The following is a 20,844-nucleotide window of genomic DNA, read 5'->3' as shown; positions in this document are numbered from 1 at the left end:
ACACTGACAGAGTTCTAAAGTCTTGGCAGCTGGAAGAAGCTGCAGCTGGAGTTGGTTGGAGATTGAACCCAAGAAATTAGAAGAACTGGATGTAGTTTATAAACATAGACCTACTCATTGTGTTAACTGAGTTCGTTTTTCTTGTTACATTTTCATACTGTTATTCTGGTCTAATTAATGTCACTGTAGCCAATTAATAAAGCATATTTGGGAAAATGGATTTTGGGAGACATAACACTCAGGAACAATGGAGCTGTCCACAAAGACTATATCTCAGGAGAGCTGGAGACAGCTGTAAAACTCCTTTCCTGGAGAGACCAGGATGACCATGAATCTCTGCTTTTCACAGCAACCTGAAACCAATATAACTTACACCTCATTATCATTGGAGGAGGAAAGGGAACACTTCATTATATTGTTGCCCCTCTCCTGAGCAGTAACAGATATCCAGGGTTTGGCAGGTCAGTTTCCCAGTGGAGGACCGCTGCTTTTACCTGGAATCTTGCATAAATAAAAATGACATCACAGCATGTCTTCCCAAGACTGAACACTTGCTCACACACTAAGAAAAAGAACTTGGAAGGCTGTATATAACAGCTTCATCTCGTGACTCCTGCTGTAATAATGTTCTTTAAGTGCTCCCAGATTCTATGGGTATGAGCATGATATAATAAATGCTTTTGTAGCTAGAAAGGAGAATTAAATAGGCCCAGAACCCGTAAGTTGCTCCTTGTGGATGGGCCCCTGGATGGACTGTGTGTGGGTGCAGAAGTCCACCTGTACGGAGCAGCTTGCAGGACTTGGGCCACAAAAGAGCCTTTTCAGAATTAGGCTGTAAGAAAGAACACCAGGATTAGGCCAAGTGCATTGGTGGAAATTGGAGCCTTTGATGGTGAATTGCAAACAGTAGCATTATTATTGTTTACTTACAAGATTCAGTTGGAGTGGTTGAGCAAGGAAGGGAAGAAGCAATAAACCCAATGAGATTGCACAATTAAAAAGAAAAAGACAATAATATTATGGAAAACGTGAATGGTGTGAGGTTTCTCAGTGTAAGCATTCTCACTGTGATAATTCCTCTATAAGGTATGTCTACACTTTGAGCTGAGTGTGCCTAGAGACTTGGATGGACACCTACTTGGGGTGACTAGCAGTTCAGGCACGCTCTCTTTCAAATAAAAACATCAGACTCTACGGTCAGATCTACACATAAAACTTTTGCCAGTATAGTAATGTTAGTTAGGGATGTGATTTTTAAAAGACATTTTATACTGGGAAAAGCCCTAAGGTAGATGCAGTTATAGCAGCAAAACTGCTTTTAGTGGTATAGCTTTCTTTGTTTGGGGAGGAGCCCCATAGCTAGGACATCGACGCGGGGAGGGGAGGACAGCTTTCATGACAAGACAGGCAGTTGTGGTTGCCTTCAGAAGTTCCTGTATTTAGTGAAAAAAGGTAGTTCCAGTCAGCAACCTTTTTTAACCTTATTTTTTTCTTATTTCCTAAAAATAAGATACATATTTATGTGATTGTTCAGTATAAAAATATTCAAGCATTCAGAAAATGTGAAGATTAGAAATATAAAAATATAGCTCTTAATATGAAAGTGCTGTGTAAGGTAAACTAAACTGTTCATGAAACTTAAGTTGAGTCTTTTTGGATAATGATGTCTGAATTCTTCCACAAAGACATCCAGGCTCAGTTCTGAAGCCAAATCACTTTCATATTGCATGAGAATTCTCCTTCTTTCGTGGGTCATACTCATCCTTTGGTGTGATAACATTCTTTTCAAACAAGAAAAGGAATTCTCACAAGTTGCTGTTTATACTCCAGACAACAAGAATGCTGATACACATTTCAAAAATATATGGGAAAGCCGCCTTTAATTCTTTGGCTGCACCTAGAACTTCAATTTTTTCTTTTGCAATTTCTCTTACCTATCAGTGGTTTAAATACAGCCATTTCACCTTCTCAATATCTAATCCAGGCAAGTCAATCAAAGCTGTGATTCCAATTTCAAGAAGTGTGGAGAGCTGGTGGAATAGATTGCAGACACTCTTCTACGTAACTTGGAGTTCTTCTCAGGAAATCTCCTTTGGAATTCATCACTGGTTTCATTAATCAATTCATGATAAATCTGGGACCCCTGAGGCTCATTCACACTTTGGAAGCCTGATAAGTGCTCAGTGACGATGAAATCTTGAAATTTCGGGAACAATACCACTCTTTTGGTGGCACATCTCAACGTTAACGTTTCATCACGTGCGCCTTTCAAAACAGGGTGTTTGGGTGACATCTCTGGAGGACTCTTCAGATGTCTCTCCCTGTTTTGAAGTTTGTCATAGGCAATAGTAATCAATTCGACTCCTTCCAGAAGGCGCATTAGTTCCTTTTGAAGGTAATTGTTCACAGGAGCAAACCCTTTCAAAATCAGGACTTTTCCTGCACCACCCTAGTATGCATGAAGGTGATATTGCACACATTGCTTACTGATACACCGTGCTTTGAAACGACAACACTCAAACATAGACAGCGCCTATAAATCCAGACTGCAGAATGAAGAAACTCTCACGTCAACTGAAAAATCATGATTTCAAAGCCATTTGGAATGCATGTAGTTTGTTTTTAATCCTGATACTTGGCACCTACACAGAACCTTTTACTGAGGGCCATAAACTGCTTTGCAAACATGAATGTACCAGGTTTAGGTAGAGGCAGCATAGACTAGTGGCTAGAAGTGAGATTCAATATTACTGGGTTCTATTCTACGCTCTGCTACTGTGTGAACGTGGGCAGTTCACTTACTCTCTCTGTGCCTGTTTTTCCCTCTGGAAATTGGGGAGACTAACCATTTTTGTAATGACATTTGTGGGTGAAAGGTGTTGTATACTTGCAAAGTGTTAATTCATTATTAATTATTACAATGGTAAGTCTTGCAGCACCCTTAGAGGGAAGTAAGTGAGCTACAGAGATGTTTAACTGTTTCTGGGGAGAAACATGACAGCTCTTAAGCAGTGCACAGCAACACTACACAGTGGCACAAGACAATTTCGGGTCATGCATGTCAAATTTTACAGAATTTTACAGAATTTCACCTGGACAGTTAAAAAGCCCATAAATCCAGATAGCAAATAGAACAATAAAGGTGGACCAGCTGCCAAACCTTAGACTGGAACACCCTTAAACTTCACACTTGTTTGGAATCCAGACCCACAGGTGATTTGAGCCACTTCCAATTCAAAGTATTGAGCCTGGAAACTTACGCCAGAAACAGGGAATACTAGGTCTCTATCTCAGGTGCTTACGTGGCCCCCCATTACCACAATAGCTGAGCCTCACAATCTTTAATGACACACCACTACTGCAAGGCAGCGAAATGCGCCCATCCCTCATCTACAGGGAACCGAGGCACACAGAGACTAAGTGACTTGCTCAAGGTCACACAGTACAGTTGTGGCAGAGCACAGACTGCACCCCAGCTCTCCCCATGCCTAGGCCTGTACCCTAACCACTAAATCATCCTTTCTCAGCTACCCTCAGCCTCTAAACTGCCCCACTGCTGCTACTGAAATGTTTGTTTCTGTGCTGGCTTGTGCTCAGAGCCAGTGCCTTTCCTAAGAACATAAGAATGGCCATACAGGGTCAGACCAAAGGTCCATCCAGCCCAGTATCCTGTCTACCGACAGTGGCCAATGCCAGGTGCCCCAGAGGGAGTGAACCTAACAGGTAATGATCAAATGATCTCTCTCCTGCCATCCATCTCCACCCTCTGACAGACAGAGGCTAGGGACACCATTCCTTACCCATCCTGGCTAACAGACTTAACCTCCATGAATTTATCTAGTTCTCTTTTAAACCCTATTATAGTCCTAGCCTTCACAACCTCCTCAGGCAAGGAGATCCACAGGTTGACTGCACTGTGTGAAGAAGAGCTTCCTTTTATTTGTTTTAAACCTGCTGCCCATTAATTTCATTTGGTGGCCCCTAGTTCTTATATTATGGGAACAAGTAAATAACTTTTCCTTATTCACTTTCTCCACACCACTCATGATTTTATATACCTCTATCATATCCCCCTTAGCCTCCTCTTTTCCAAGCTGAAAAGTCCTAGTTTCTTTAATCTCTCCTCATATGTGACCTGTTCCAAATCCCTAATCATTTTAGTTGCCCTTCTCTGAACCTTTTCTAATGCCAGTATATCTTTTTTGAGATGAGGAAACCACATCTGTACACAGTATTCAAGACGTGGGCATACCATGGATTTACATAAGGGCAAAAAGATATTCTCCGGCTTATTCCCTATCCCTTTTTTAATGATTTCTGCAGCATTGCCCACTCCAAACATTCAAAAATTATGAGTCTGCCCCCCCCCATCATGAGATTGCCTTAAAATCAGGAGATTAAAAAAACCCCACAGTTGGGGTTCTTTTTATTTGCCTTCTCGGTTTTGAGCTCATGTTTTCAAGCTTCTTTATTGTAATTTAACGGGCGAGACTTGCTTGTTTTTAAATGAAAATTGAGCTTGTCGTGTAATCGCATCACTTTATACCTCATGCTCCCAGCAGGCTGGGAAAGGGAAGGTGAATCAACAGTGAAACGGAGCAGCCAGCCAGCCAGACCGACTTAAATCTTGGAAACAGGCTTCTGCCTTACTTCAAAATGCAAGCCGAGCAGAAACAACCTTAGGCAAGCGTGGCAGCTGGGCAGCACAGGCAGATTGCAACACGCAGGGCTTTTCCACGAGGACTTCGGTGAAACATCTGTAGCTTTTTTTTGGGGGGGGGGGGGGGGTTTGATGGGTTCACACGCCGTTCTGCCCACATAATGGGATTCTGGGTGAATGTTTTTGCTCTGATTCTTGTCAGGGCAAGATAAAGCGTGTATGGCAGAGAGGCTTTCTGAGCGGGAGCGGTGCTTAGTGCAGGGCTGGGGTGGGGTGGGGCTGGCGAGGCAGCAGGCGGAGCTTTGTAGCCACACTCCCTTCATGAGAACAGACTTTCCAAGGGAGTGGCCGTGGACTCGCAGAGGGTGGGGTTTGCTAGTTTGCATGGAGGATCTTGTGCAGCAGCATCACTTGTGACTCTGAGATTACAGCTGGTGTTTTGTGATATTGTTGTTGTTTTTGCACTACCTCAGTGGGAGCCTCTCCCCTCTCCGCTGGGGGGCGCTGCTGTTGCCAAAGTTTTCTTTGCAGGTACCGGGGAGCTTGGACTGTCTGACTGGGACCGGTGTATGCAAGGCTAGCATTCCCCGGAGCAGAGCCGTCTAGTGCTCTGGCCCCTGCTGCTGGAAGAGTTTAATTGTTGCTCTCCATGCCCTCTGTCAGCTGAGCGGATGGGGGGATATCTGAGGCTGTGAGGTGGGTGAGTACCTCCCTACTTTGCCTCCCAGCCCTAGGCATGCAGTAAGGGAAGGGAGGAGCAGTGCTTGTTAGTGACTTTGCACCATGAAGATGTTAGAAACTCGGAGGGGAATAGGATGTATTCTCTTGTTAGTGGGGTTGCTTAAAATCCAGATCTGACGGATAGCAGTCAATATAAAGTGTCCTCTTTTTAAAAAGGGTTGTGATCCCTATGGGTTGAGTAAGCTAGGCACTGTGCCTTGCTCTGCTAATCAGAACCTGACATGTTGCATAATTCTATCACCAGTCATTTATGTGTTACCAGTTTCCAAAAGACCGTGGCCCACAAGTTCAGGTATGTCTTAATTTTTGGGTGCACTGGGCACTAAACTCTTCTCATCCTTCTTTAGTCCCCCAGAGCACACAAAACCAGCAATGCTTTTTGAAAATGTGGTTGCATATCCCATTGCAGAAGTGCTTCCATCTTGCAAATCTGCTACCAGGGCATGTGATCTCATCTCTAGCCCACATGTGGGAGGTTAATATATTAGCAGAGTTACTTGAATGCTATGTTAAAACTCAACCTGTGTTTTTATTTTGTTTTGCATTGAAATATATATCTCTATTTCTCAAATCTAAGCTAGATGGAACCTTCTTAAACACTCCAACTTCTCAGTCTACTTTGTTTTCTTAATTGTATTCCTGGTAATGTATTTGTGAGTATTAAAAGTATCAAGAGTGCACAGTGGAGAGACTGGTTGTGGAGGTGGATTCATACTTTATCTTGATATGGGGGAAATTCAAGCCTAATTCTGTATCTTGTGGCTCTGGATAAGATGTTTTTTCTAACTAACAGTATATCTTATGAATCATCCTCTGCATAACTGTATGGGGGATGCAATTCTAAGTATCTTATTGGAGACATCTATAGTAATAACGGTTGTATATGCAACAGACAAATAAATTTTCCCCCATAAGGATTGTTTAGAATCAGGTCAAAGGGTTTTCTCTTTCTGGATTAATATAGGAAAGGGGGTGGGTGGATGGGGGAACAAGCTATCCAAGTGTCTCATTGGCTGGGTGACAGTATTTGAAATTAGTAATTAGCCATCCTTGGTGGGAGGAGGGGTGGTCTCAGTGCATCCTTCTCTTGGAAATTTGTTTGATAATACCTGACATGAGTCATTTTGGTGCATTCTGAAGAGCAGTTATGTCTTTTGCCTTTGGAACTATGCGAACCAGGAAGAACCGTAGTCTCTTGCAGATATGGTTTTAGCCATATCCGTAGAGCGGGATAAAGTCCTTTCCCTCTTCCCCCTGCTTCTCTGTCCTCTTTCCCCTTCAGCTCACACATTGGGATAAACATTAAATGTTTGAGAAGCCTTTAAAAAATGGTTTAAAAGCATATTCTGCGCGTTTTGTTGTGGGTGTAGTAAAAAAATGTGCATGATGGTGGGAATAGAGGTGGGGTGTCAGAGCAGGAACCTGTCATGTTGGAAAAATCACCCTCTTGGATCCAGGCTGAGACACACGGGGTGGGTGGTGGGTGGGTGGGTGAGGGAAGCTTGTGCTGTCGCTGCCTGTGCTGTGCCTATTATGTCAAGACAGAACTTTATTCTCTAGAGCTGTCAATCTATCACACTTCACAAGCACCGAGACTCCCTTCAGCTCTTAACCTCCCCCACGCAGTAATTCTGCAAGGCAGAACTGAAAAGCGTTCGCAGGGTTATTTGGATACAAAATAATGAACAGGCATCTACTGGATTTAAGATAAAACCTCACCTGTTCAAGTTACCTTTATACTGTTTAGGGCCCTGCACCTTCAATCCTACCCATGAGGGCAATGTGGGCAGTACACGGGGCAGGAATCCACCCATCCAAAGCTGATTGCAGGATTGCCAACTCCAAACAGCCCAGAATCCTGAGCTAGGCCCCCAAAAAATCATGTATTGGGGAAATAATGAATATGGAGGAGTTTTTCTTTGCTTTCTGGGTCTTTAGGGTGCACTTAGCTCATGTTTTCAAGCTTTTCTTGACAACTATTTAGGCTAGAATCTTATTTTTTGTTAAATGGAAGCTGAGATTTTCATGTAATCACTTGACTCCAGGAGCTGGGACTTTAACAAAAAACATGAACTATCGCGAGACTCATGATAAAATCATGAGAGTTGGCGATGCTGCAATTGCGGGATCAAGGCCTTTAACTTTAAATACTTTGGTAGCTATGTTAATTGAAGCCCTGAATGTACAAATCTTCTAAATGGTCTTAGCCTATGAAAGTCAATTGAAAAGCCTCCTAAGTGGGAGAAGAAAACAAACACTTCAGTGCTTTTGAGAGGAAGTTATGTTTTGAAGGGGACTCTGGTATTGAAGCCTTTTAGGTTAAATTGTTCATTGAGATGCTAAGAAGGGTCTCTCGTTCAAAGGCCCCCTGATCCTGCAATCTGAGATGTGCAGGTGGACTTCTACATCCAACTGAAATTCCATTGGTGGGATGGATTTGACTGTAGGATCAAAGGACTGAATTTTGAATTGGCATCAAACTTCACTAAATTTGGGAGTACTTAGATCCAGGACTTTGGTGTCAGGCTCATTGCTAATATTTCCATAAACAAATCATTTTTCTTCGTGGATTATTACTTCATTCATTTGAAAAAAACCCAGTAGAATGGAGTGCTCACAAAAAATACTGGACTGACAAACTCTGGAGACCAGAGTCCTCTATGTATGCATGATGAGGTACCACACTTCAAAGACAGCACATGGGCAAACTTCTCCATGCTCCCCTGCTTATGTACCCTCAGGCTGCACTGGAGGGGTCACCTTCATAGTAAAGTTCAGTCTCCCTCTCTAGTCAATCCAACCACTGTTTTCTCTGCTTAGGTTGCCAATAATGGCACTAATTCCAATATGGAGACATGTCTACTTACACACATGAAACACTAATTCATTTTGCAATGACCACTAACCAGTCATCAGACAGTAATTTTGGCTTAGTGCTAGCCTGGGTGGATCTGAACCCATGACCTCAAGCTGAAAGATGTATCACATTATCAGTCCTCTGAATCATCCAGGCTTCTGGTGACTTTAATAAATCTTACTTCTCAACATCGCTCTTCATTAAATGTGGATCAGATCACATAGCATTTCTTTCAGTACCAAGTAATTCCGGTTTCCATTTAGTTGGCCCGTCTGATCGCAGCTGCAGTCTTGACAATGCTGAACTGATCTTGAACTTTTGGACATTTACTGGTGCTTTTTACTTCACTACAGCTTGTGGGTGACAGATGTGGTATAGATTCATCTGGCTACTCCGTTTTGAAGATGATCTTGAAACTAACTTGTGACATGAAAAATGAGGTTAAATGAATATCACTGCAGCAGAAATACACGAAAGGGCAGCCTCACCGCTCCTGGCAAACTGCTAAACTACTGTATTCAGTTTGTGTAGCGTATCATCTGTATTCTTTCCCCCGCATTCTTTTTACTAGGAGCATATCCGTTATTATTATTATTAATTCAGTATTACAGGGCCTTGTACAGGCCCAACCAAGTTCGGGGCTCCAGGTGACAGACACTGTACACACACCGATAATGTCGCGTTTTACAGAGGGGAAGAATCCCGTATTTAACAAATAGACATCATCTTAACCAGTTGCCGAAAGCCATTAAAATTCCAACCCATGTAGCAAGGGTTTCCTGTATCCCACAATTTCGTAGCCACAGAATCCACACCATGCCACAGAACTAGACTCCAGAACCCAGCTTTTCAGTCTAAACAATATTGTTTCGGACCCTGGTGGTTTTGAAGTTTACACAGATCACACTTTCAAGGTTAGCTGAGACCATGATGCCTGCAGAAAACAATAGCTCTGTGTGACGTGAATTTCCTCGTTCATGTCAACGTGTTTTGAGTCTGAACCCTAACGATGGCATAAATCTGAATGCTGCTGAGCATTTCAGCAGACGCATCCATCTAATTTGCTTATCCCTCTATCCCAGCTGCCCCCAGAACTCCATAGCAAGCTACTAAACTTTTCCCCTCATCCCCAACACCTTTTACTGGGCAGAGATGCACCATCAATACATGTGCAATATCATAAACTGAGACTGCAGGAGAGAGAAAATAAATTACATTTAATTTCAAAATAAATGTCTATTTTCTTATTTAAATGAAACTGCCAGAGAATTAGAACCAGGGACCTTACTACAGAATTGGGGTCCAACTTGTTGAGGAGTGCATGGGAAAAGCAATGATCTGTTTGCCCTCCAAAAGGGCTTATCTTATACCCGGCAGACAGATCCCTGACGCCTAAGGTGGTTGCTTATTGACGCCTATTAAAATCCTAGCTCGGAACTCAGTCTTTGATAGGAACTCTGTGATTACCAGGTGCTGTAGACCAAGGGTATATCTGCATTGCAGCCTGGGTAGATAGACTTGTGTTAGCTCAGCTGGAAGTTAGCGCGCTAAGAATAGCCGTGTTGACATTGTGGCACCGGTGGTGGCTTGCGCTAGCCACCCAAGGTTGGATCCACCCAATCTCCTGGATGCGATCTCAGGCAGCTTATTTCTGGTCTCTACCCAGAGCAGTTATTGCTTTGGATGTCTTCCTGGTTTGCCAGCATCTTAGAGTTTCTTCCACTGGAGCTACCCACAATAATGAAATTAATTGCACTGGGGTAAATGCATGTAGATGTACAGAAGTCTTAGTCTTCTAACTTTCAGCTGTAGAACTAGACTCAGAGAGCAAGAGTGCACCACAGCCTGGTCTATTCCTAGTTATGCTTCGGTCAGGCTACCTGCTGTCACTGAGCCAGTGTTTTACAGTCACCACTCAGATGAGAAAACATGTAATAATTGTATCTGATTTGGAAGGGATGTTAGCTTAGGTTTATGCCCTTTCCCCTAACCTCTTGGAAAGAGCTTTGACCATAAAACAATCTGGCATTCTTCCAAGATGGTAGGAAGTCTGGAGTGAAAGCCAAAGACAAAAAATTTGCAAATCTCTGGAGCTGACTTGGATACCAGTTCTGGATTTTCATCTAGCCTGGATGTGAATATTATACTTTTTTTTTTTTTTTTTAAAGACTGTAAAGATATTTACAAGGTCGCTGAAGGGTTCACAGCCCCAAAGCTGTAGCTATCTTTACTCTTGGGCTCACGGGGCCGAATTCCCTCCTCAGACACATGTGCAACTCCCATTTGAAATGGGACGTGCATATGTGAGAGCAGAGTTTGGCCCATAGTAAGCAATTTAAGAGGACACTGAAGTCTCTAAGCCACAGAGTGGTCCTTGTTTGACAGCAGTCCCATCTGGAAGGTCCTGCCTTCTGGAAACCATGACAGCATCCCTATCAGCTCAGTCCCTTTCCTTTATTTCAGCATGACCTAAGCTCTGTCATCTTCTCCTTTTGACCTGTTTGATATCTAGGCCTCTGGCTGTAGAATGGCTGCTTCTTTCCGCTATGGAGTGACCATCACTGGAGCTATCCTGCTGGTGACAGGAACACTTTGTTTTGCCTGGTGGAGCGATGGAGAGGTGGGACCCACGTCTAATAACGATGCTATGGCTGTGCCTCATGGAGAAGCCAAAGTGGTGCTGAACTCCTCCTCCTCTAATGCACTGCTCAGGTCTGTCAGCTTCTTCTGCTGTGGCATCGGTGGCATCCTCCTCCTCTTTGGGCTTCTGTGGTCGGTGAAAGCGAACGCTCGGGGGATGTCTCGACACTATCAGTACCACTTCTCCAGAGACCTACACTACTTCACCGTGGAACCTCTTGATAAAAGGACGTGCAGGTTAGTGCAATCTCTGCTACCAATGACTCTCCAAAGGGAAACTATTTTTTTTAAACACAAGTTCTTTTAAACTGTAGTTTTCATTGATTTTTAGGATATCCAGGACCAGACAATAAGTAACTTACATGATTAAACTACCGTATAATAAAGGCGAGTGTTTATATAGGATTTGATATGTTCAAAGCACTGATCAAACTTAACCTCCCTCACGAAAGAGATGGGAGGGTTAGTTAAGTACTTTTTACTCCAGTGTGGCCAACTATCAGGATTTTTAATCACAAGTATTTGCTGTTTCTCTGAAAGCCCCAGCTGCTGGAATCAAGAGACTCTCACCCTTTCTTTCTTAGTAAGTTTCTAGCTTTCATGACTTCAGAGAAAAGCTTGAAAATGTGACCTGCGTGAACTCTAAAGGCTCAGAAACCAGAGAGCAAATAAAAGAATCCCAAACTCATGGTTTTTAAGCCAAACACATGATTTATGGGACCTGATTCACAATGTTTGGGGTTGGCAATACCTTAGTACATACCTCTTTCCTACTGTGGGCCACTAGGAGATTTTTTTCACTTGACCAGAGCTCAAAGAGCCGGGAAGCAAAGAAGACAGCTCGTAGACTCATAGACTTTAAGGTCAGAAGGGACCATTATGATCATCTGGTCTGACCCCCTGCATGCTGCAGGCCACAAAACCGTCCCTACCCTTTTCTTGACTCTGCTGATGAAGTCCCCAAATCCTGTGTCTTAGTGACTTCAATTGGCAGAGAACCCTCCTGCTAGAGATCCCTGCCCCATGCTGCGGAGGAAGGCGAAAAACCTCCAGGGCCTCAGCCCTCTATCCCAATTCCACATTTTCCCTATGGCAACTCTAGTCCTTGATTATTTTAAAAGATAATATTCGGACTGCATTAAGACAAGGTAGAAATAAGCTCACTTTGTTGTGATGGATGCTGCTGCTCAGATATATTTGCCATTGACCACTTTGTGTCTGCAGTATATTTCCTCTCCACGGGCGTAGGACTGTATGCTCATTAGCATCAAAACTCCTGTAATTCCCTGTAGTCTCAATTGCTTTGTTCCCTTCAGGTTGCTTTGCAATTTGGCTCATGTTTGCTGCTGCTCCATAGCTGGTGTCATCAGGAAATGTGATTGTTTTTACCCTCGAAGGAACAACCATCAGACAGATTGTCTCTGTGACAGGTTTCAGTTTTTGTGTCCTGACCCAACAAGCTGAAGATGACAGTACATAGATTCTTCTGCAAGTATCTGTGCAATTGAAACCTTCTGGCAGCGCACAACTGCCTCTTGTTTCACTTGCCTGCGCTTCATTATTGTGACAGGCACAGCTCTGCAAACTGCTTGGCAGTGTTGTGTGGCTCAACAGTGGTGTTTGAGAAACTATGGGATGCCATAAATGTTAGGGCTGGGAAAAAACCATTTGTGACATTCAACCTGATCATCCTACATTGGGTGGGGGCTTTCGCTTTAGGAACAGCTCTCTCCGCTGGTGCGAATCAGCTACTGAGCCTCCCCCAAATCCCATGGGAGTCTGGTGCATTGCCCAGTTGCTTAGTTGTGAGCCTTTTCCTTATGCCTAACCTCAACTCTTCCTTCCTAAACTTTAGGGCAGGGCTGGAAGTGTACCACTGACTGCAGCAGATGTTGATTTCCAGGCACATACCACCAGCAGGAGCATGTGGCCTTCCAATACAATAGGAATTGCTGGGCCTTGCTCGTGACGTAACCAAACCTAGCGTCCTTCAGGCCAGCTGGCACTGCCCATGTGCGCACTGATCTCAGCCACCATTCTTGCAGCACTGTATGCAGAAGGATATTTCAAGACGCTGTCTTAGTAATAGTGGTGGGCATCTCAGCACAGCATGTGGCAGTGGTTTTCATTGACTTCACTGTCCGTACAACTAATCTCAGTCAGGGCCGGTGCTACCAGTAAGGCAAACTAGGCGGTTGCCTAGGGTGCCAAAAAGCGGTGCCCCCAATTTTTTTTTTTTTTACAGCGTTCCTGGGCTGGGCTGCCAGCAGCATGCTGACACGTGTGGCTCAGACTCCCTCTCCCAGCGCAGCAGCTGCTCCACTTCTCCCGCTTCCTAGGCTTGTGGCGCCAATCAGCTGTTTGGCGCCGCAAGCCTGGGAGGGGAGGAGAATTCGAGTGGGGGCGGCGTGCTCAGGGAGGGGGTGGAGCAGAGGTGAGCTGGGGTGGGGAGCTGCCACACTGCTCCCCGGGGGGTGGGGAAGCTGCCGCGTGGGGCGGGGGGGTGCCTCAGGGCGGGGGGAGCTGCAATGGGGGGTCGCCTCAGGTCGGGGGGGGGGCGGGGAGCTGCCACAGGGCTGGGGGGCGGGGCGCACAAGGTGGAAGTTTCGCCTAGGGCGTGAATCTTCCTTGCACCAGCCCTGATCTCAGTCATCTTAAATAGAAGCAATTTGTATTGGACACAGGGTAAAAAAAATACTGAAGAAAATCATCACAACTAACTGCTAAGTAGAACAGAAGTGCAGTTAGACAAAAGGCCTGATCCAAAGTCCATTAAGGTCAGTGGAAAGATTCCCACTGACTTAGATGGGCCGTGGGGCAGACTCCCCAGCACCCCAAAATGTACATTTAGCTAGGGACTCTTCATCCGGTTTGAATCTCTGGGACTTGTTCCCAGCGCTGAATCAAAACTGTTTTTCCTTCTGTACTCATGCTCTCTGTCTCTGAGTGGCTTTGGGGGATGTTTTTGAAAACAAAATATATCACCAAGGGGGGAAAAAGCCCTTAGAAATGTCTTCTATAAATCAGTCTATGGGAAAAAATAAGTCTAAAAGGAACATAAGCACTTACTGTAAAAATTCTCTCTTGGGACACAAATTACAGGCTCCTGCTCATTCAGAGGCTTTTTGGGAAGCTATTTAAAATCTGGGGCCAGAGCCTCAGCTGGTGCCAATCAGTGTAGTTCCTTTGGCTTCAGCGGAACTACGCTGATGCACACCAGCTGAGGTCTGGCCCAGTAATTTTGGCCCTTCTCCTGTACTACCCCCATGACCTGGAGGTGATGAGCCCAGTACTGGGTTCACCACAAACACACAGTTCAGCAAAGAAAGCATTGCCATTGTGAATGAGCTCATTCCACCACAGCAGCTGTGTTGGCTTTTGCACTTGGAAACCTTTGAACAGAGCAGGGCAGAGAAAGGTCATTCTGTTTCATGGAGGATTGCGATATTTTTAAATTTGGTTTCGTTCTGATTTGGAACGAAACCACCAAATTCATCCGCAAAGGGAATGGATCCCTGACTCCGGGCCAGTCCGCTTGGTGTCTACCCTGGAGCTGCAGGCCCTGAGGTCCCCTGCTCTAAGGCCAACTGGCAGGCAGGCTGTCCTGGAGCCAAAGACCCGGGGAGCTCTGGGCTCCCCATTTCTGAGGCAGTCTGGCAGGTGGGTTGCTGAGGAGCTGGCGAGCAGGCAGGAGCCAGGAGGGTTTCAGTCAAACCCCTGCCTGGGTTCCATCAGAAGCGAATGTCTCTGGGAAATGTTTTGTTTCCCACAAATCAGCAAATTCCAGTGAACAAATGTGTTCTTGGGATTTTCCCACCCGGCTTCCGTTGAACGTCCCACAGCTGGCCTGGGGCAACTTGTTGATTTTCAAACTTGTTTGTTTAAAAAGGCCAGTTTCTTACCATAAGCTAATTGGGCAAATTCTGGCTTGCAACTAAATTAGCCCTGCTAAGAGCCTGAGAACTCTGTTGACTGGTGTGTGGGTGTGAAGAGCTCCAAGCACAGCAAGAAGAAATGTATTGGTCCTACAAACCCCAGGAACAATGCTGAATGTTACTATTATTTATATTACCATAGCGCCGAGGAGCCCTCGTCATGGATCAGGACTGCCTTGCCCTTGGGGCTGTACAAACAGAATTCTTGAGCATCATCTACTACACCTTATCTACTAACTATTTACCTATATGCAGACCTTCCCCTTTATAGAGCATTCCTGTAACAGATGGCAACTCTAACGGTGTTCGCACTAGGGCAGGACTGAGAACCGTTGGCAGGGCAGTGTAGGACAGTTTGCACAGCGGCTGTCTGGGCACTGCCTGGTCTGTGGATAATTCAGGTAAACACCTCACATGTAAACTTCATTGTGTTCCATTCTAATGATGAAAGTCTCCTGCGGTGACACATGGCCACCTTGCTGTGGCATTCAGTCCCAAGCTTTTGGCTCCCTTAGGTACAATAGTTTACAGACGAAGGCAGGATCATGGCTCGATGTTTTCATGGGATCCCGCAGGGTTTCTCTGGAGCGTGTGTGTGTGTGTGTATGTGTGTGTGTGTGTGGCCATGTCCTAACACTGCAATACAAACATCAAGTCTCAAGCCAGGCCCTTTTACAGGTTTAACTGAGAGGTTTGTGATCATGGCCTTACACACATTTCCCACCCCCTTTGAAAAATTATCTTCCCTTCAAGGAAAGGGGAAGTGAGAAGATCAAAGGTTGTGCAAATGTTTTACCTGTACACAGCCTATGTTTACTCAGCAAAACAAAGTTGAAAGGCACAAACATTGTGTTTTTCCTAGGTTCTCCCCACTGCTGATTAGTTAATGATTAACAGTGGACACTATTAATAATAAATAATAATAATAATATAATATGTATTTGGCTTGTAGCAGCACCCCAGACAGGATCTGCCCATGGACTGTTTTTGGTACCCTCATCCTCCCTTTCCTCCATTTTTCCTCCTTTCATTTGCCACGCTCCCTTCTTGCCTCTAGTTTCAAACTATACCTGTCCAGGCAGGAATGCAACCTAGCAGCACGTTTGTACTGTCCTTGGCATGTTAGCACAATAAGATCTTGGATCGTCCTGGGGTCTTTGGTTCTAAATTACATGAACATTTTTTTAAAGACATAAATAAAGTCAGCTCGCCCCTACTGCGACAGAATCTAGGCATCACTGGCTGGCTGAATTCCTCTAGACATCCCAGCAGAAGTAAATGCTGAAGAGCAATTTGAAGGAGAGGGTGGGAAGGAAGCTTGAAGCTACAGCATCTCTCCAGGTCTCCTGGAAACCAGCCGCATGATCATGTCGGATTAGGAGAGGCCCGCACTTTGGGGTGCCCATATGCACAGCCTGTTGACCCTGTAAAGTAGTAACCGTTTCTCACTTTTCAACACACCGTTGTAAGCACCACCACATGGCACAGAGTGTCAATGGACCAAAATTGCCTTCAGTGCTTCAGTCACTTAACTCATGGGGTTTCTCAAACGTCTTTCATTAAAGTGTACCACACTTTCATGCAGAAAATTTCTCTTGAAACACCTCCCTTGACTTCCCTGTGATAACGACAACAATTGCTTACATTAGAAAGTAATGTGTAGCCACCCTTTAACGTAAGGCTTAGCATCTGGAATGAAGGAGAAGCCACCAGCACCAGGGGCGCAGTAGAAGCTGTTAGATGCTGAGCACTTTTGCAACTTTTGTGTCCAGCAAGTGCTCCGTACACCACCAGCAAGGGCCCTGCAGACTCACTTTGGGACCACAGTCTAAGGACCTCTGGTTTAAGAACTGTGACTATTCTTATGCAATTGGTAGTGGTAGGTCCCCCCGCCCTCCCTTAAAGAAAGAGTAACCTGGTCAAATTCAAACCTCTCTATTAGGTTGCCCGGAGTTTTGGGGCAGCTGCTAGCTAATGCGATAGCTACTTTTACCTAGTCCATGTACTTCATTATAAATCCTATTTTACAACCTGATGCATTTGATTTGGTTTAGCTTGATGCAGTTTTGCTTTGCTTTTTGTTTCAGTGCCTGGGATGCCAATGCTATCCCCACCTATGAAGAAGCCCTGAACTGCAGGCCTGCTCAAAGTACCCTAGATTATATACCGCCTCATGGCGGGAAGGAGGAGACTTCACCCCCTCTATATGGAGACTTAGATGAGGATGATACGTGGCCAGGTTGCCGCAGACGCAGCTCCTCAGACAGTGTGCTGCTCAGGACCACGCCTTCCAGAAGGGAAACAGAGTCACAGGGTGAGCCCAGTGCTACACCACCGCCCAGCTACGAAGACATCAGTGTACGTGGTGTATGATCTATGAACCACATACAATGCGTTGGACTCTATAGATTGCTGCCTAGTCTGTTTGCTTTGGAGCCTACCTTTCCTCTAAATGATCATGAAGTGAGAGGGGAAACATAGATCAGCTATTCAGATCAAAATGGCTGTTCTGTCTTTTCTAGGAGTAAATCCAGAATAATTAGAAATAAATCCAGATAATCTCAATGCTGCCATTTTCTGAGTCGTGTGAATAATCAGTATGTTTTAAAGCGTTCATATTTTTAATACAATCACTGACGATTGCAAATATTTGACAGGTAGCAGGACGGAGAAGAAAATATTTTTGAGTACCTAGGATGCCCGTTGAAATGCATGGGGGACTCTTTACTAGAGCGATCCAGCCAAGACTAGCATCTTAGGGTAACATTTTCATAAAAGCCTGGTGACTTAGGTGCCTAAGTGCCATCTTAAGAAATGATTTAGTCACTAAGGAGGCTAAGCTACATTGCCGCTCAGTGACACCAGCTAAGATTTTCAATAGTGATTTTTGGGTGCCCAGCGTGAGACGCCTTAAAGGGGTTTGATTTTCAGACAGTGCTGAGCACCTCGCCTCTGAAAAACAGGCTCTTAAGGAGCCTCGAGTTAGCACCACAAACTTGAGACACCCCAAGTCACCAGTTTCTTTTGAAAATCTTGACCTTGGCTCCTGGGTGCTGAATGTACTTTTGACGTTTCCCTAAGTCACTAGGGACCGAGGTTGTTCTGGTAGATAAGAACGCCGGGGCTTAAGTTTTACCCAACCATTGGTCACGAGCTGAAGTGTTCAGCAGCTCTGACAATCCAGCCAGTATAGTGTGTGTGTATATATACACACCATACATATGGCAAAAATGTGCTTACTTCAATAGATTGTTCCCCCCGGAGGAAAAAGAAATCGGCTTCCCTGTTCTGCGAGCAACCCAAGACTAAACTCCCCCAAATAATGTTTTGTGGGGAATCCTTGATACTAATTAGCTAATGAGTCGAGGGCAGTGCTTTATAATCTAAGTGGTTTGTATTCAGTCTGCTGTCCCTCTAAATCAGTCACTTTGCTGCTGTCTCATGGAAAACCCAAGTGTCTTGGTGTTTCAGTCCCTCCAGAAACAGCTGTGGGTCACACTGCTGGCGATTGCCGGAGAGTGGGGGAGGGGTAGAGTTGTCCCTGTTATGGGTGGCAGTGATGACTAGCCAGTGTACTTTATGACTGTCATTCGCCATACACACGGACACAAATATAGGAAGGGCAGAGTTCTCGCTGTCGTGGGAAATCACACATAAGGCAGCGGGAGATAGCAATCCGGTAAAATCACCATGGTGACACATATCAAAGCATTAATGGGAGGGAAGCAATCAAGCAGCTTCAGGGAATCAAAATTTATGGCCATTTTAGAGCGAGACTAAGCTAGATCCTCAGACAGTATAAATTTGCAGAGTGCCATGGCCACAGAGGAACTACACTGATTACACCAGCTAAGAATCTGTCCCCCAGCCTTTGTAGTGTTGCCTCTTTAGCTGAAAGTGTGCTACTGAGTCCACAGCAGTGAGCGCTCCCCAGAGCTTACAGTAAATGCTTCACATTCGGATTGGAATTGTGTAAAAGAATTTGTAGTTGCAAAATAAAAATCTCCTCAAAATTGTTGTGAAATTTTGGGCATTCCCTGTGTGTGGGAATTGACAGCCTCCTGCTTGGGAGCTCTGTGATTCTGTGTGCGTATGCATATATAGACTCTCTAGAGACATGAGGAGATGAGGAAGAGTAGCTTGTAGTCATTGCTTTTGTGTGAGTGGTGGGGTTGTGGGGTCTCTGTTTCCTAGTAGATTTATTTCTCCTTCATGGGTGGGCTTGTCTCCTCCTATTTCTTGGGCTGGGAGGGGTCGGGTTTTTGTTTTGTTTTTTAAGGAATTTTTGCTTGGTTCTTTTGTTATTTGTTGTTGCAAACGGAAGTTAATGGACAATCTTCCACCCATCAAAATATTAAAGCAAAAATAAAGCATATACTGCGCTTACAGTTAATTTTCCAAAACGGTGACCAATAATTGCTTATAAAGGACATTCATTCATATCTCAGCTGTTTCCTGTTTGTTCTCCCCTCCCTACAAATGACCCCAAATAATTATGCTACTTCACTTACTGCCTTTTGGTCTTAAGCATGTAGTAGGGTGGTTTTTTTGTATTTGTGTTTGATTTTCAGCTAGTGCACTATCCCAGTACACCCAGAGCCACTTAAATGTTACACAGTTTCAATAAACAAATGCGCATCTAAGCCAGCAGTGAAGGCCAGATAAATTACAGGCTGTTGTCATTTGATCCTTGGCATCTAAGCAACAAACTCTGTAAAAGAGGGATTGTAATAGTTTCTTCTGACAGAAGGTCCATAACCTTAGATGGGTCCTCGTCAGAGGACGTTTATGTTGTGAAGGGCTCTGCAGACCCCATAGTAGATATGGAAGAACAATTCAAGGACCTGCTCTGCGTCTGTGGTTCTTCAACAGCCTTAAAACGGCTCTGCTTCTAATAAATAATCTCTCGTGATCTGGGGATGGTGGACTATATCCAAGGCCAGATCTTTCCCCATGCTCAGCACAGACAGAACTGATGTAATTTCACTCCTTGCAAGCCATCTTCTAAGACTGTAACACTTACAAATGTGTGAAGGAAGGCCTGGCTCACGAAGAACCTCCACATCCAACGAGAGAAACTTTGAAGGACGCTGCTGAGGCATGAGGTATTACTCAAATATTGTTTTTGCTCCCTCTGACTATGAAAAGCTGTTCTCCTGCCATTATCTTTGCTCCTTCCCTCCCTCCTACACTCCCACTGACTCTTTATGGCAGGGTTGCTGGCAGTTGGTTTCTTTATATTTATTTACAAAAAGAATTGAAGCATTTGTTTTGGAAATAGAGCCAAAGAGAATTCCAAAGCCTGTACAAACAGACAGAAGATAAAGACAAGGTCAGATGAATTTTGGGTCTGTCACCAGCCTTAACAAAACCAGAAGGGCAGCAACAGAGAACGGGAGTGAAAAAACTTACGTACCTCAAGGGGTCTGCTTGTCCTTAACCTCTCAGTGGCTGGGACTCTCTACAGGGCAGAGCTCTTAAAATAAAATCAATTACTGAGACACAATCATTATGAATACTTTGCACTTCTCTTGCATCTTCCACCTGAGGATCTCACCAGGCCTTACAAACTGGATCACTGGACTAAGCCTGGTAGGGCCCCTCTGAGGTGGGGTGGTAGAATTATCCCCATTTTGCAGGTGGAAGACTGAGAGGTAGAGGGCTCAGTCATGGCAGTGCCATGAGCCTGGTGAACTACATTGCTTCACAGGCTGCTCCTGGAGCAGCATAGCTGACTGTGACCCCACTGCTGCCCAGTGCACGCTGGGGGATGGGCAGGGTATGTGTGTGAAGCCAAGGCCTTGCTCACTCTCATGCCTCATTCATCTGCAGGAGAAGGGGAGCAGGGGCTTTGCAATGACTGCTTCCCCATCTCCTCGGGCTCCTACCATTGATTTAGGGAAGTGCCTCCCACCCCTCATATTCTCCAGTGGGGGGGCACAGAGCAGGCCCCGATCTGACCCAGAGAGTGTGACTTGCCCAAGGCCACGAGCTCTATCTGCAGTCCCGTC

The 20,844-nt window shown here is 44.9% G+C and overlaps 1 protein-coding gene across 3 annotated transcripts; it reads left to right on the top strand.

Moving 5' to 3' along the window:
* Window positions 1-5,006: 5,006 nt before the first annotated feature.
* TMEM61 (transmembrane protein 61) lies at window positions 5,007-19,275 on the top strand. Of its 3 annotated transcripts, XM_054038544.1 has the most exons (4): window positions 5,007-5,360; window positions 5,646-5,693; window positions 10,771-11,135; window positions 16,921-19,275. In XM_054038544.1, exons 2-4 carry the CDS (start codon window positions 5,652-5,654, stop codon window positions 17,204-17,206), a joined length of 693 nt encoding a protein of 230 aa, XP_053894519.1. In that variant the 5' UTR covers window positions 5,007-5,360; window positions 5,646-5,651; the 3' UTR covers window positions 17,207-19,275. The 3 variants fall into 3 exon arrangements, with proteins under 3 accessions (XP_053894519.1, XP_053894521.1, XP_053894520.1); XM_054038546.1 differs by lacking the exon at window positions 5,646-5,693 and having other exon boundaries at window positions 5,010-5,356; XM_054038545.1 differs by lacking the exon at window positions 5,646-5,693 and having other exon boundaries at window positions 5,010-5,360.
* The last annotated feature ends 1,569 nt before the right edge of the window (window positions 19,276-20,844 follow it).

The sequence above is a fragment of the Malaclemys terrapin genome, chromosome 8 (assembly GCF_027887155.1).
Source record: "Malaclemys terrapin pileata isolate rMalTer1 chromosome 8, rMalTer1.hap1, whole genome shotgun sequence".
NCBI lineage: Eukaryota > Metazoa > Chordata > Testudines > Emydidae > Malaclemys > Malaclemys terrapin.
Note: the sequence above shows the minus strand (reverse complement) of the source record. Positions and strands in the feature narration are given on the sequence as shown.

Excerpts from the sequence above, each read along its gene's own strand:
- TMEM61 (XM_054038544.1), top strand. The coding sequence starts at position 5,652 with ATGTGTTACCAGTTTCCAAAAGACCGTGGCCCACAAGTTCAG. Across the intron at positions 5,694-10,770 it reads ACCGTGGCCCACAAGTTCAG|GCCTCTGGCTGTAGAATGGC; the intron begins GTATGTCTTAAT and ends TTTGATATCTAG. Across the intron at positions 11,136-16,920 it reads CTTGATAAAAGGACGTGCAG|TGCCTGGGATGCCAATGCTA; the intron begins GTTAGTGCAATC and ends TTTTTGTTTCAG.